A 15786-nucleotide genomic window follows, 5' to 3' on the forward strand; every position below is an offset into this window, starting at 1 on the left:
AGATAGGACACAGCGGCTCAGACACCCGCTGAATGGAAAGGGGCACTTTAATGTTCTGTATGGCTAATACTAAAGCCAATACTTTAATATTCTTTTCTGTATGTTTAACAATAGTGGGTACTGGCCTAATTCGGCCCTGCTCCCATTGTTAGGTGTTAATGTGTTGTTGTTAAGTGTGAATTTGTACCTGTTTCCCTGAGGTCTGGCTTTTTTTCTGGAAAACCATAACTCTGGTCTTGTCCAGATTGATTGTCAGTGCCCAGGTCTGACAGTGCTGCTCCAGCAGTGCCAGGTTCTACCGCAGCCTCTGTTCTGTGGGCGACAGCAGGGCCAGGTCATCTGCAAAGAGCAGGAACTTCATTTCTGTAATTAATGCAGATCAGTCAGATCAATCAATCAAGGGACAAAACAAGCCTCTGATGTCTCCCGTCTTCGGCAATTTCCGAACTTTTGCTATTTCCTTAGATACGCGATTAAAAAAAATAAAAAAATTGAATCCCCGGCGGAACACATTCCATAAGAATCAGCGCTTTTATATATCGCCTTTAAAGGTGGCTTCTCAAAACGCTTTACAGGATAAAAACAACAATAACAGCAACAACAACAATATTGTATTTCATTGCATTTGTGAAAACCAAGTAATAACTTAACTATATGTGCAAACGTTTTATGATATGTTGCTGTTGTGAATGTCTGCCCGAAAGTATTACAATATGTATCTTTATAGCAGGTGGTGTACAGCTTTTTAGCATAGATTACACTTTTATAAAATGTATTTAAAAAATAAAAATGATTACAATCTAATCTTTCCGCGTTTGATCCCAAGATCCCAAGAAAAATAAATCTAAATGGGGAGAAAGTTATGCTGAAAGTTTATTAAGATACTTAGAAGACAAAGATATCAATTTATGTTGCATTTGTCTGATTGTGAATAAAAAAACACATATACTTAAACCCGCGTTTACGATTTAAATCAAAACGCGATTTAAATCAATATAAATGTTTATATTGTAACGCATAGGTGACTATTCATTGTGTAGCGGCGAGGCTTATTAATAAGTCAGAATTAAGTGTTTCTGAGCTTTCCCAAATTAGGCCTCATCTCTCTGTTCATCTCTGCAGCCACAGAGAAACTATTCATGCAGTCTGATTTAAGGTTTCCTTTGTTAAGGTTTCCTAGGACAGCTCCCAAAGGAGGATGCACTTAGCTAAGCCTGGCTATCATGATCAATGGTCATCCATTGGCGCCTATCTGTCTAGGGAGTGCCAGATGGACATCTGGACTGCATTCCTAAGTGTCAGGAGTAAGTGACTCATATCTCACCTTGATCAACCAATCAGGGACTGGTAGGGCCGAGTAACCCACGTGGGACTCTGATGCCCATGGAACTTTCAGCCAATCAATGAGCTGAAGTTCCTTCAGGTAAAAACAGGCAACACAGAGAGCCTGAGAGATTCAGAAGAGATTCAGAGGAGATTCAGTAGAATTCTTGGACTATTCTAAAAGGAATTCAAAGGAGAATTCCAGGGCAGGACGGCCCAGGAGCAGAAGGCTCCCAAGGGCAGGACATTCTCGCAGAGTGCCTCCTGACCATCCTGAGACTCAGTCCGGACAACCACGGAACGGCCAGTGTGTCCGAGTGCCAGAACTTTCCTTTGTTCTAAGAGTCTAGAGCGGAGATTGCCAGAGAGTAACCAGAGGATCCACCCGAGGTTAGCACCAGCAGCAGGCCTCGTGAACAGGTCAGAACTGTGGACAGCTGAATCACTATTCAGAACTAGCTCTTCATCAGGAACGAACCGGTCCTCTTCCTGACTTGCTGGAACCCACAGTCATCTTTTCTCCTGTGCACAAACTTTGCGAGTTAAAGCCAACACTAACTAGCCCGTCAGTGAACATCAGCAACCCACCGTCGCAAGCCGCACAGCACAGCCTGGCACTGAGCCAGAGAGCGCGGATTGGACAGCAACAGGCTGCAACTGTTTCTTTGTTCCCGCAGGAGATCTGAATCACCAGAGATTGGATGAGTATTCAACTTCAATGTATTACAGCTCGAGAATTCAATTGTTATCCCAACCATTTGATATCAATTTAATTCCTAAGAGTTATGTACTTGTTTTGAGTATCTAATATAGAAGTTATTACCAAGTTCATTTACGAAACGGTCTTAATGAATGATATACTGAATGTATGTCCTCTTGATATGTGTAACACTTTGTAACTGACTGAATATATACCTTTTGTATTCTGATAACCCTCTCGATAAGATCTGTTAGTTTTACATGCATATTCTATATATTAATAAATGTATCCTCGTGTATTAGTACCTGTGTGTGTGCGTTGTTTGAGTTATGTCGCGTGGTTGGACTCTAAAGCCATCAAAAGAATCAATTTTGTGATTTACTGCTACAATTATTAATTGTCCCAGTAAATGCCCAAACCCTACAGAACTTGTCCCCTTTAGAGAGCACACTACCATTACATTTTGGCTATGGCAACGTTACAATTGTTATTAAAATGACTTAAATTCGATCATGTTGTGATATCTAGAAATATAAATTTGTTTGGTGCGAGTGAGGTTTTATTTGATCTCTGACCAAGGGAAACGTTTCATTTTTTCAAAGAAATGTTTGTTAAAAATAAAAGTCATGGCTCCAGTGGGATTAGATCACAGACCATGTGACGTGGGAGTCAGGAACCTAACCCACAGCGCCACCGGCAAGGTCACATGCAGAGTGCTGAAAAAGCACTACAGAAACATTATCAACAGACAATGTACAGCGTGTACTATTCTTGTGTTGCGGTACACGAATATAATTATATCGTTATTAATTTCTTTAGATACGCGATTCCATATTATATTCCCTTTTAATTAAGTTCTAAAAGTATGCTTGTTGACTCTGGTATATCGTTAGTTAAAGACTTCGATGCTTAAAATGTTTAGGGAGAAATGGAATACTGGTGTGTGTTTTCTTTGTTAGTGTTTTCATGGTACTTTAAAGGTGTTTTCTTTAAAGTACCAAGACCAGCCATATACTGTATGTTTATGTTCCAAAATTAATATCGTTTATGGCCTCCCTTCAGTGGTAAAATCCCATATAAATATTCAATAATAATAATGAATTATCTGTATCTGCCCCCTGCTGGCGCCACTAACACCTCTTCCAGCAGCAACCTTAGTTTTTCCCAGGAGGTCTCCCATCCAGGTACTGACCAGGCTCACACCTGCTTAGCTTCAGTGGGTTGCCAGTTGTGAGTTGCAGGGTGATATGGCTGCTGGCTTAATACTAAAACGGGCACAGTAAAGACGTTTACTGTAAATCTTTCTACGACAGACCAACGGACCACGAGTGCCCCTTTCGGTCAACCAATCACGTACCGCGGTACCGCGCGTCATTGTGCGTCACAATGCGCGACGCCGTAGCCAATTACCTCCGGTACGTGTCTATACCGCAAACTTTGAATGGCTGCATCTGTAGCGTGTAAAATCATAGTTTTCTTTAATGATTAACTAAAATGCATATTAAGTAATTTTTCAAGCACAGGAGCTGTACAATTTTACAAGGTATTGCTTTTCTCTGTACAGTTTCTCTTAAAGATTTTTTTGTGTCATGATCAGAAACAGAAATAAATAATAATTCTGTAGTTTAAGGTACAAGCTGACAAAATCAACTTCAGTTACTTTGATCAATCTTCTGATAGCAGCCTGTCTTAGTCATGTTGATTTATACTTTTATTTTCAGAATTAAAAATTGTTCTCTAATTTTGCTACTATTCTTCCCTGATACAGCAGTACGTGTGTATGCTAAATTGATAAACAAAACACATTTCCAACTGGCAAGCATATACTGATATTAACTACAGCTGATTATGAGGCATGTCCCTTGCCAGTAAAAGCTACATACCATCATTATTTGTTTAATGAATCACTTTCAGTGTAGAAAAGGCATTTTGACAGTATGGCCTTACATCATGGTCTTGGCAATAAACCCTTTCTATAAGTTGGAAAAATACCACATTACCATCATGGTAAAACTCAAAAACCTTCTCCACAGAAAATATTATCTCTTGGTAGATTTTCAGTTTATTCATGTGGGTTTCTCAAAGTATATTACCGCAACATTATAAACCGGTCCTTAGGTTATTCGACTTAGAATTTTCACTATAAATGTTTATTTTTCCAAAAGTATTTCTTAAGGGCTTCTTTTTTAGGTAATTGCTACAGTTTCTTACTTGTAAAAACTGTCAGTAGCCACCCTGGTACTAAATTGTCAAGAGATAAGTGTCTGGCTTTTAAAATTGGCCAAATAATTGTGGATATTCACATCTGCAAAAAATAAACGGATATAAGTAATGTGTTAGAGCCCTTCAATGCGGCTGTTCCCCTCTTGACCAGAGAACTGTTACCTTGTACAGATACCTAATAGAGTGTATGCATCTGCAGTTCCATAAGATTACATGGCTGTGAACATTTCCCCTGTTTTCCTCACATGCAGGTCCATCATGACAGATCTGTACTACCTCAGTCAATCTGATGGAGCTGGTGAGTGGAGGGAGAAGGAAGCTAAGGACCTGTCGGACCTGGTGCAGAACAGAATATCGTACCTTCAGGTTAGTCAATAGTTGAGATTTACAGTAGTTTTGTTTGCTAATAGACCTATACGAGTTATACTTTACTCTTTTTTATAACAAGTGGCATATGGGTATAATTTTATATGTTAAAAAGGATTTCTTGGTGCCTTTACATAGATGTAAGTATCTTTCAAAATTGTGGTTTCTTATACTAATAAATCACAGTAAGATTCCACAGTGTTTGTCAGACAGTTTCCAAATTCAATATAAAAGTTTTGGCATACCATGCTGTAGAAGAACATTTAAGCATGATCTTAGCATGATAAATAACTGCAAATTATGGTAAAACATGATGTAAACCAAAGATTATTATGAAGGAAGGATAATACATTGTATAAACATAGTAAAAAAGAGTAACATTGATGTGGACATAATACTGAGACTCTCATACAGACAGCTCATATCAGGCATGAAAACAAGACAATTCTGCAGTTTGGGTTTGCTTATTTTAATAGCGCAGGGATTTGCAAGTTTGCACAATTCTGTTACCAGTAAGTGAAAGATGACCTGGTTCCTAAGTTTAAATGTTTTTATTTTGTATACAAAGTAAGAAGGATGTGAGAATTACTAAACATATATACTGTATAGGAGGGTACTCTCATGGTCTGCACCTAAAATTTAGGAATGATGCAGCTGGTGAACGTTGACACAAAGATGAGGAGCTACAGATGCAGCCATTCAAAATGGGTGAGGTATTTCGCGGCATACCCCGGTGGGCGTGTCGCGGTATCACGCAGTTCACGTGGTGTCACGTGGTTAACTATCCGGCGTCGCCTTGTAAAACCGCCAGGGGGAGCTTAACCTCCCAGCATTTGAGCCTTTTATTTTGAACTGTGTATTACAGCATGTTAATCATCAGTCATTAAAATGTTGGTATATTTTATGAAAGCAAGATTGCTCAGTTGGACAAAAGTACACAACCTACCTTTATCAGAAATATTTATGCATCAAAGCCTTTACTGAAGATATTACTAATAGTATTAATAATGGATGACTTTGGACAAGCTGTATACTCAAAGTATAATTTCTTTAGCACATTTGTACAAGCACTTGGAATCTGTCCAAGCCATACTTTGTCAGGCATTTTGTTTTACTTCAACGGGCATAAAAACTTCCTTGCTTTTAACAGGGCGTTTCATAATTTCTAGCTACGAAAATGATTTAAAATGCGACACCTATCATTCAACTAGAGCTTAAAATAACACAAGGAAAAATACACACCGGTATTCCATTTCTCCCTAAACATTGTAAGCTTTGAAGTCTTTAACTAACGTGATACCGGAGTCAACAAGCATACTTTTAGAATTTGATTAAAAGGGAATATAATATGGAATCGCGTATCTCAAGAAATTAATAACGGTATGATTATATCCGTGTACTGCGGCAGGGCTGTGTAGGGCTGTTTCGCCTGCCTGATCATGCGAGCTGTCTTGTAGCCTACTGATCTAGGTGCGTGACTACCAACTGGCAGGTTGTGTGTTCGAATCCAGCTGGTGCTGGACTTTTCATTTGTATTTATCTATTTTTTAATCGCGTAACATAAACATATTACCGTATGCAAACTGTACTGTATACAGTATGTATATGTATATTTAATGTCTTAACTGTGCCCGTTTAATTGAATTAAAAAAAAATTATTTAACACGAACATAAAGTTGTTTACATTTTCCGCCTGAGAACAGTCACCCGTTGCTACCCAACGCAGATTGGTGATTGGCTGTCACTATCTGACACCCCTCTGATTGGAGAAAAAAGACGTGCTGGTTTGCTATACACACTACCAGGAAGAGGATTTCTTTCTATTCAAAATGTGTATTTTAAAAGTTTTTTGGTTACGTAATATTATTTTCTAGATTTCACGTTGTGAATATATTCGTCCCACTGGCATCTGTGAATTCCGCTGTGCTTCCTGGGGGGAGATAGCCGGCGGGGACAGCATCAATAGATTCCTGCGCGGTGGTGAACTGAGAGGCCGGGATGGAGTGTCCTGAGGCGGTGTGTGCTCTGCGGGGGCAGAGCTTCCGCCAGGCATTGCAGCCTGCGCGGCGGGGAGAGGCACTTTTCGGGAGACAGCTGCTCAACTGTTTGACTGCTGGAACTTTAGCCTCCCAATCCTCCCCAGTAATGCATCGTAATGCTCCCGCTAATGCCGAAATGTCTCCATACAGGTGCTGCTTCTACAGGTTGGCACCCTGGCCAGTGGCCGAGAGCAGAGACCCACGGCCTGTGGCAAAATAACATAATTCATGTAAGAAATAAAGTCACACAGTAGTATTCATCAGTCGCGGAACAGAAGTCAAAATAAACTTTTCTTTTTTTCCGTCTTGCCGCTTTCTTTTTTACTGTCCTGGTGGTAGATCGTTTCGCCCGTGCGGTGTTTTCTTGAAGAACAGGCTACGAAGAAATAATTATATTTGAATTTAAAATTCAAAACGGCAATAATACCTTGTAATATGTGCTGTAATCGCGTATTTCAGATGAAGTCTGCTGTATTTGCTTACCCTTCGCTCTTTGGAAGCTGGGGCGGCAGAAGCACCCCGTCTCTTCCCGTAAAACGCCTTGGTCTCCATACTGTACTATGGTCGCTGTAGTGCAGGTTCGCAGTTTTTTTTTTGTGATGGGAGCTCACCCAATCCCTTGGTGTCTTTTATCCGTCACACATACTGTATTTCAGCGCCATATATTTCATGGATATTATGGAATATAATGGATGGATATCTTAGTTATCTTTCTAGTTCACAGGTTTGCATGCATAATTTAATTTTGAAAGCCACTGAGACATCAGGTACTACTGTTGTATCTATAAAAAAAAAAAACGAAAAACATACTAACAACTGTGCCATCCTACTCCTTAGTTAATACATTTTATTATTCATAAACAGTTAACATTGTTAGCAAAATATTTTGAATTATATTTAACCCTATTTTTTCTTTAGTTTTGTATTTAACTTATTATATGATAGTCAGACTTAATGTATATTTGAACAATGAAAATATATTTTTACAAGATTTTACATTAAGCACTTAAAATTAATATGGTTAATAATAGTAAACTGTAACATGCTGTAACAAGATCGGTTAAACTGCGAAGAAAATGCTTTCAGAGAAAATGTTTCAGGTGTGAAGAACATTGATCAATGCAATTTCAACCAAACCTGTTCCCACACACCCCGCCCCCACTACCATTAGAATATACACAAACATTTTAGCGTTTCATTCTGAGCAGAAGACCCTCACACCTGAAGAGTGCTGGCTGTGACGAATTAAACCGGTTTTACAGGTTTCAATCACAGACCATGTGACATGGGACTCAGTAAACTACAGTAACACCGTATTTGATAACGCTTTAAAAACGCTATAAAATAATGTGACTTGGCACAGAACAAGTTTACAGCACAGTACAAAGATAAATGCTGACCATGACTTTAGAAGCATAAATTGCCTTACACTCAATTTAAACACAAGCTGTCTTTAGCCCTCTAAGCTGGTTCATACAGAAATGTAGAGATCTAGGCTCAGAACACACAGCTTCATTAGCGAATACATATGCAGGACAACTAGAGAAGACGTTTTACAGAGGATGGATTTTTAGAAACATCCCATCAGACATCCCATCATATTCACAACGTGAAATCTAGAAAATAATATTACGTAACCAAAATCCGCAATATGGAAACAGAACCTGTGTAATTGTTGATAGATGATGTACTCGTAACATTTTTTCAAGACGAACTACAACATTTAAAAAATGACTTGTATGTACTTGATATCTCTAATCAATCCACGGGTCCCAGCACAAAACGAAAGTAAAACACATACTGTTTCTCGCTTCTTATTAGTTGCTCAAAAGTAATTTGACCGTATGAAATGCATAATATAAACCTAGAAACATATACGTGAGCAGTACTTAAGCACTGTAGTATCGGTGTTAAGACATACCTCTCAAATACTGTAAATCAATTTAAAAATATCTCAAGACCGATTCTGGTCGTAATGAAACCATGCAAGGGAGTTTTTATGTCCGTTGCAGTTCTTTTGCAACATGAATATAATTATATCGTTATTAATTTCTTGAGATACGCGATTCCATATTATATTCCCTTTTAATCAAATTCTAAAAGTATGCTTGTTGACTGCGGTATCACGTTAGTTAAAGACTTCGAAGCTTACAATGTTTAGGGAGAAATGGAATACCGGTGTGTATTTTTTTCTTTAAAGTACCGAGACCAGCCATATACTGTATGTTTATGTTAAGATTTCCCTTCAGTGGTAAAATTAGATATGAATATTCAATACTTAAACGGGCTCAGTTAAGACATTAAATATACATATACATATTGTATACAGTACAGTTTGCATACGGTAATATGTTTATGTTACGCGATTAAAAAATAAATAAATGAAACTGGAAGGTCCAGCACCACCATTATGTTTATATGGTTGTTTTTGTTGGTTGGTTGTTATTATGGTTATTAATAATACGATCTATAGTTGAAATCTGAGCCTAAATAAAAAGAAAAAGCAAGTGATTAGGTTTATGAGCAATCGAATTACTTATTCGTTTAAAACGCTATATAAAATAAAGTTTATTATTAATTTGCTGGACAGAGCGGTGAACATTATTATGCATAAGACAAAGATAACGATCCTGATCAGTTTAGAAATCTGTGTATGCTGTAAGGTTTTTACTTCTTAAACTTTTAAAATACACGTTTTGAATAGAAAGAAATCCTCTTCCTGGTAGTGTGTATAGCAAACCAGCACGTCTTTTTTCTCCAATCAGAGGGGTGTCAGATAGTGTCAGCCAATCACCATTCTGCGTTGGGTAGCAACGGGTGACTGTTCTCAGGCGGAAGATGTAAACAGCTTAATGTTCGTGTTAAATATTTTTTTTTTAATTCAATTAAACGGGCACAGTTAAGACATTAAATATACATATACATACTGTATACAGTACAGTTTGCATACGGTAATATGTTTATGTTACGCGATTAAAAAATAAATAAATAAAAATGAAAAGTCCAGCACCAGCTAGATTCGAACACACAACCTGCCAGTTGGTAGTCATGCACCTAGACCAGTAGGCTACAAGACAGCTCGCATGATCAGGTAGGCGAAACAGCCCTACACAGCCCTGCTGCAGTACACGGATATAATCATACCGCTATTAATTTCTTGAGATACGCGATTCCATATTATATTCCCTTTTAATCAAATTCTAAAAGTATGCTTGTTGACTCCGGTATCACGTTAGTTAAAGACTTCGAAGCTTACAATGTTTAGGGAGAAATGGAATACCGGTGTGTATTTTTTTCTTTAAAGTACCAAGACCAGCTATATACTGTATGTTTATGTTCCAAAATTAATATCGTTTATGGCCTTCACACGCGTTACAGTATGCTCCTATTCTTTTTATGTTCAGCTACTAAGATTTCCCTTCAGTGGTAAAATTAAATATCTACAACGGGCACAGTAAAGACGTTTACAGTAAGTCTTTCTACGACAGACCAACGGACCACGAGTGCCCCTGTCGGTCAACCAATCACGCACCGCGGTATCCTGTGTCATCATACCTGCGGTATCCATACCGCGGTGTCTGTACCGCTCACTTTGAATGGCTGCATCTGTAATAATGTATTCCGGCTTAGACATTGCACGACTTTAAAACCTATAAAAACAGATTTCGAGAGTTAATAACTACTTTTCATGCACGAAAAACAGGTGATCTTTTGCAGCTGTTTCACTGTTTTAAACGAATAAGAAATTAGATTGCTCATAAATCTAATCACTTATTCTACATAAACACAGCGTGATTGCTCTCTGAAAACGCTCTCTTTCTTGTTCGTTTTGGAGACCTTGATCAAAACTGATTTGAGATGTCAGAAGTCGGGCACCTAGACCACAGTACTACCCACAAGGTCAAATGTAGAGTGGTGAAACAGCCCTACACAAACAGTATCAACAGACATTGTACAGCATGTACTATTTTGTTGTAGTACATGAATATAATTATAGCATTATTAATTTCTTTAGATACGCAATTCCATATTATATTCCCTATTAATCAAATTCTAAAAGTATGCTTGTTGACTCCGGTATCGAGCATATTCGTAGAAAAGCTTAAAACTATCACTTTTTATACACATTATTTCACATTTTAGTTAAAGACTTCGATGCTTAAATTGTTTAGGGAGAAATGGAATTCTGGTGTGTATTTTTTCTTTAAATTACCAAGACCAGCCATATACAGTTTACATACTGTAATACTGTATGTTTATGTTCCAAAATTAATATCGTTTATGGTCTTCACACGCGTTATGCTCCTATTCTTTTTATGCTCAGCTACTAAGATTTCCCTTCAGTGGTAAAATTCCATATAAATATTCAATACTTAAACAGGCACAGTTAAGACATTAAATATACATATACATACTGTATACAGTACAGTTTTCTATACAGTAATATGTTTATGTTCCTAAATCAATATCTTTAATGAGTATGTGAAAGGCATGGTGAATCGGAGATTCTCAAAAATTACTGTACTTTGCTTGATTGGATACAAATGCGTGATTGGATCAACGAAATGCTGTGGTGTTACTTTTACAAAGACTATCAATGAAAAAAAGAATGTGGACCAGGGCAATACTTTGAGTTTACAGCTTGTCCAAGGTCATTCATTATAAATACTATTAGTAATATCTTCGGTAAAGACTTTGATGCCGACAGCTCAAACATGAGAGGTTGAACTTTATTAGCTCCACCTTGCAGAAATTCCGGATACTATTATTTTACTTGTGGTATCATGCGGTATCATGCTATACTATGCGAGAATATACGGTATTAATACCGTAACACCGCATCAAGATTTAGATTAGTTGTTGGTGGTGCCATATACCTTCCACTGCTTAATAATTGTCTTGACCATGCTCCAAGGGATACTTAAGACCTTTGAAATATTTTAATTTCTATCTCTTGCTCTGTGCCTTTGCAACAACCTTTTCCAGAGGTCTCTTTTTTCTTTTTGTTCTTTTGCTCTTTGTTGTCCATAATTTATTATTTGAGATGTACTACCCAGTGGAACAGCTGAATTTATTCTGAAATAATCAGAATCACTGCAATTCTAACACAGGTAGGGACTAATTAGCTTGTTGTGTGCTTTGGGAGGCAATTGGTTACACTAGAGCTAATTTATGATTACTATTACTAAGGGGTGTTTACACTTATCCAACGCATTTTTCTAGTTTTTTTATTTGTAATTACTAATTTAAAATGTTTGAGCATTTGCTTTTCACTTGGGGATTGTGTGTTACAAAGTGTAAATAAAGATAAAATGTATTTAATGTACTTTTATTTGTCTCGATTTAAAGTTGTGTTACTTTAGAAAGGGTGTGTAGACTTTCTATAGCAGTGGTTCTCAAACTGTGGTAGGCGGTGTGCGCCCAGGTGGTATGCCAGATGATCCTGGAAATTTGTTGTGTGTTGGGAATTGAAAAATTGAATAATTAAAATTGTTGTTAATTTTTCAACTTTAATTTACTGAATTGGTTTCAGAAAGCTTGAGACAGGTTTTCATATTTTCTGTTTTAATAAAATTAGTTTATGTTTCCAGTACGCAGCCTACATACTTAGCTATGTCATTACAGCGTGCTAATACTTTAGTGTTCATACTCCTCTCGAGCTTTCAGAGACACAGCTTAGTGCCACATTTGGCAAAAGAACAAATGATCGAAAATGAATACCTCACAAAAATCAACTATTACTATGTCATGACTGAAAGGAATAGACGCAAAGAGAAGTGATGCCAGCTCCGCTAGATCATGCACACACCTGTTGAGAACGAGGAGGATTATACATCAACCACCGATACTAGTTCTGCTGCTGAACCTGACAAGGAAAGCTCTGCAAGTGTTAGCAAGCGTCACAAAATGGCTACAAGGCAGTATCATCCAAATGTTCAGTGCTATTGTTATTTTATGTGTGTGTGTGTGCATGCTCATGTTGGTCATTGAGATTTTCTGTGGTGCCTATGAGAAGATGACTTGTAGGTGGTACTTGGATGCTTTGGTTTGATCAGGGGTGGTACTTGGTCCAAAAAGTTTGAGAACCACTGTTCTGTAGGCACTCTATGTAGTAAGGAGAAATTGAAGTAAGTAGTAAATTTGTTTTAAAGCTGAGTTAGATTGTAACCAGGAATTATGTTCTAGATCTTGTGATGCCACATAGTGATGTGCCTCACGAGGAGCGGCTTTCCCCTGGGTTTTTGTTTTGACTTTCTCAAAGCTTTCCCCTACCCAAGATGGTGGCACACAAATCACAGGAGATTTGACAGGCCCAACAATCATTGGAGCAGGATCAGCTGTGTGTCCTGCTCCAGACCAGATCTATAAAATGCCTAGTAAACAGTAAGATGGTGATGAGCAGGAATGAAGGTTAAGGATAAAATCTTTTTGATCACTCCAGCTTCTGCTTGGATAGGCTAAACCTGTCACCCGTCTGGAGGCCACATGGTTTTCCCATGTGAAGGCTGGAATACTCTGTTGCCTGCTGTTTACAGATGATACAGATGCAGCCACTCAGAACTGCACTACCAGGTTAACTTGCTTGGTGGAGCAGTGAATGTACTGTGAGTCTGTCACATACAGTAAATCTTATTTTAATATTGAAAATTAAATGTGTATTAACCCATTAATGCTTTCCTGAGCTAATCAAACTGCACAGTCACACTAACAGAATATTTAGTTATTTTTAATTAACCCAGAATTATTAGCAATTGTGTATAAAAAACACATAAACACATAAAATGTATTATACATAATGACTTTAGGAAACATATCATATTTAAAAACAAATAAGTACATTAAAAAGAGGTTAGTAGTTTTGAATAATTCAAAGACTAACTTATGGTTGTATACTGTAACCACTTCAGTGTGATTCAGTGGAAGACTTCTTGCCTGCCATATGAAATGCCTGGGTTCAGTTCCTCAAGTCCAGCCTATTTGGGAATAATCTATTTCCGATAATAAAATGTAGTTATATACTTTGTTGACATTTTTAATATATTTTATAGCTTTTTCACAAAGCTAGATTAGTTAGCGGAATATATGAAAAAATTGTTTATTGTGGACACAATGTGTTTTTTCAGGTTTAAATATGCATTCAAATATCCATATTTTATCTTAATGCTAATTTAAGTAAAAAGTAATTAGGAAACAGATAATGTTGTTCAAGTTTGTAATTATGAAAATGTATTATAAACATACCATAGTGGCTTTAAAACTTTACAGTATTTAAAAACAAATAAACATGTATAGTTAAAAGCAAAACAGAGTTCTTTTCTCCTACACCACTGTAATGAAGCTGAGTGAGGTCATGATCCCCCCCCCCCCTGTACTTTCTACAGCACAAACGTAGAACATTGATAACACTAAATTAAAAATAATACTTATGAGTAATTTTATACCATTCTGTACATTATGGATTTAACTCACTGACATTTAAGGACTGTGAGTCAGGGTCCTGTACTGTACTGTTCCCACTCCTATACATGTACCTCCTTTACTACAGATTACTGAAAAAGTTAGAGTTTAATGCTTTGTTCACTTTTTCCATTGCGATCTGTAGTTAGCAAGAGTATCTAAGAAGGGGATTGGTTCATGGGTAGGTCAATAGCAATTTTATTCACTTTCATGGTTTATATTGCACTCAGAACAGAGAGTGATAAATCTTTCAGGTTCAACTTCTTCTAAGAGTGTAGCAAACTTGTGAATATTGCCATTGGGGATTAAGAAAACTAAACATTCTAAATATTAAAGCCACTATATATAAAATAGTTTTATAATTATAATCTAAAATATGTTTATACATTTTCATTTTTTTCTGTAGTTCCCTTTTTTTCCTTTTTATTAGTGACATGTACTGTAAAAAAAGAGGCCAGATGAAACAAATATGTAGTAATATTTGTCCGGTACTGAAACGTGCATTTGTAACCAGATGATGAGGTGGTGAGTCTGGAATAGCTTAAGTTGGTATTGTAGTTAGATTCCCACTACCAGCTTGCAGTACTCCTAACCTGTGAATGCCTCTGCAAACCCTCATGTTTTTTTAAAAAAAAAGTTTTAAAAAATGGGTCCCATGTGAATTCCTTCTGTACATATATATCCTTGATGAATCTTATCGTATATAAGAGGATGTTATATTTAGTGTATTATATAGTAAGTATGTAGTATGTGAAATATTAAAAGTTCTGTGTGGGGGAGAAAGTCTTGCATAAGAGTTTATGAAGTCCTAATTAGGAGATAACATATGAGTTTTATTTATTTTTTTATTGTCCAATATAGAAAACATATTATTTATTAGATTTTATTATTACAGAAAGAGTATTTGTTAGAAATACAAGTTGTGAATTGTCCAGGAATAAAACCCACACCTTCTAGGTGGCAGACTAGAATTCTACCACTGAAGGAAAGCATCACTCTGTTTGGATGAGAACAAATTAGAAATAAAAGGGTTACTTTTCCCATTTTTTCAATTAAACTATAAGTGTTTCTTTTTCTATTACAACAGTATTGACAGCACATCAAAACTTTTCCAGGATAACCACAAACCGTGACCAATTTGTTGCAGAGGTTTATAAAGAAAGTGGAATACTTTTGTGTATCTTATTTTTTTTATTTTCAGTTATCACTACCAGCTATATAAATATATTTATATTCATAAATATCATGAATGATGTTTACAAGTTTATTGTTATGTTCATCTACAAAAATCTTCCTTTAGTTACATAATTCCATTTAAATGTTCCATATTAAGTGGAATTAAAAAAGAAAGACAACAGATTAAATGAAGATAATGTTTCACTAGCATCTAACACACCATAGGTGCTCTTTAGATCTTTAGATTATTTGAGAAAGTTGATTTAGTGTGATGAATTACACCGTGGTACAGCACAGTCCCCTTCCCACACCAATGAGTTTCGATGCACAATCTGAATGTCTTCATCTGTATGTAATAATAGAAAACAGAGTTTTTTTAATTGCTGTAATTTCAGCTGACATGATGGAAAAACACAAAAATTACAACTTGAAAAAAGGGAACGCAATCTACCAGCATTATAAGTAATGGTTTTATGTAAAAAATTACTTTTCAGGACATTA

The 15786-nt window shown here is 36.7% G+C and overlaps 1 protein-coding gene and 1 long non-coding RNA gene across 22 annotated transcripts in view; one reads left to right on the top strand and one right to left on the bottom strand.

Annotated features, from left to right (window-relative positions):
• fut8 (fucosyltransferase 8) overlaps nt 1–15786 on the top strand; it is a 435504-nt gene that overhangs the window by 327820 nt on the left and 91898 nt on the right. For all 21 annotated transcript variants that reach the window (XM_015351257.2, XM_069192936.1, XM_069192939.1 and 18 more), the window contains one exon: nt 4498–4612. In XM_015351257.2, the coding sequence (XP_015206743.1) occupies nt 4498–4612 (115 nt within the window). The remainder of the gene's footprint in view (nt 1–4497; nt 4613–15786) is intronic.
• Nucleotides 6685–7225, bottom strand: LOC138240973 (uncharacterized). Its single transcript, XR_011190154.1, has 3 exons — nt 7135–7225; nt 6962–7027; nt 6685–6857 (listed from the first exon to the last, which is right to left on the bottom strand). It is a non-coding gene; the product is annotated as an uncharacterized lncRNA (long non-coding RNA).

This window comes from Lepisosteus oculatus, chromosome 8 (genome assembly GCF_040954835.1).
Source record: "Lepisosteus oculatus isolate fLepOcu1 chromosome 8, fLepOcu1.hap2, whole genome shotgun sequence".
Classification (NCBI taxonomy): Eukaryota; Metazoa; Chordata; class Actinopteri; order Semionotiformes; family Lepisosteidae; genus Lepisosteus; species Lepisosteus oculatus.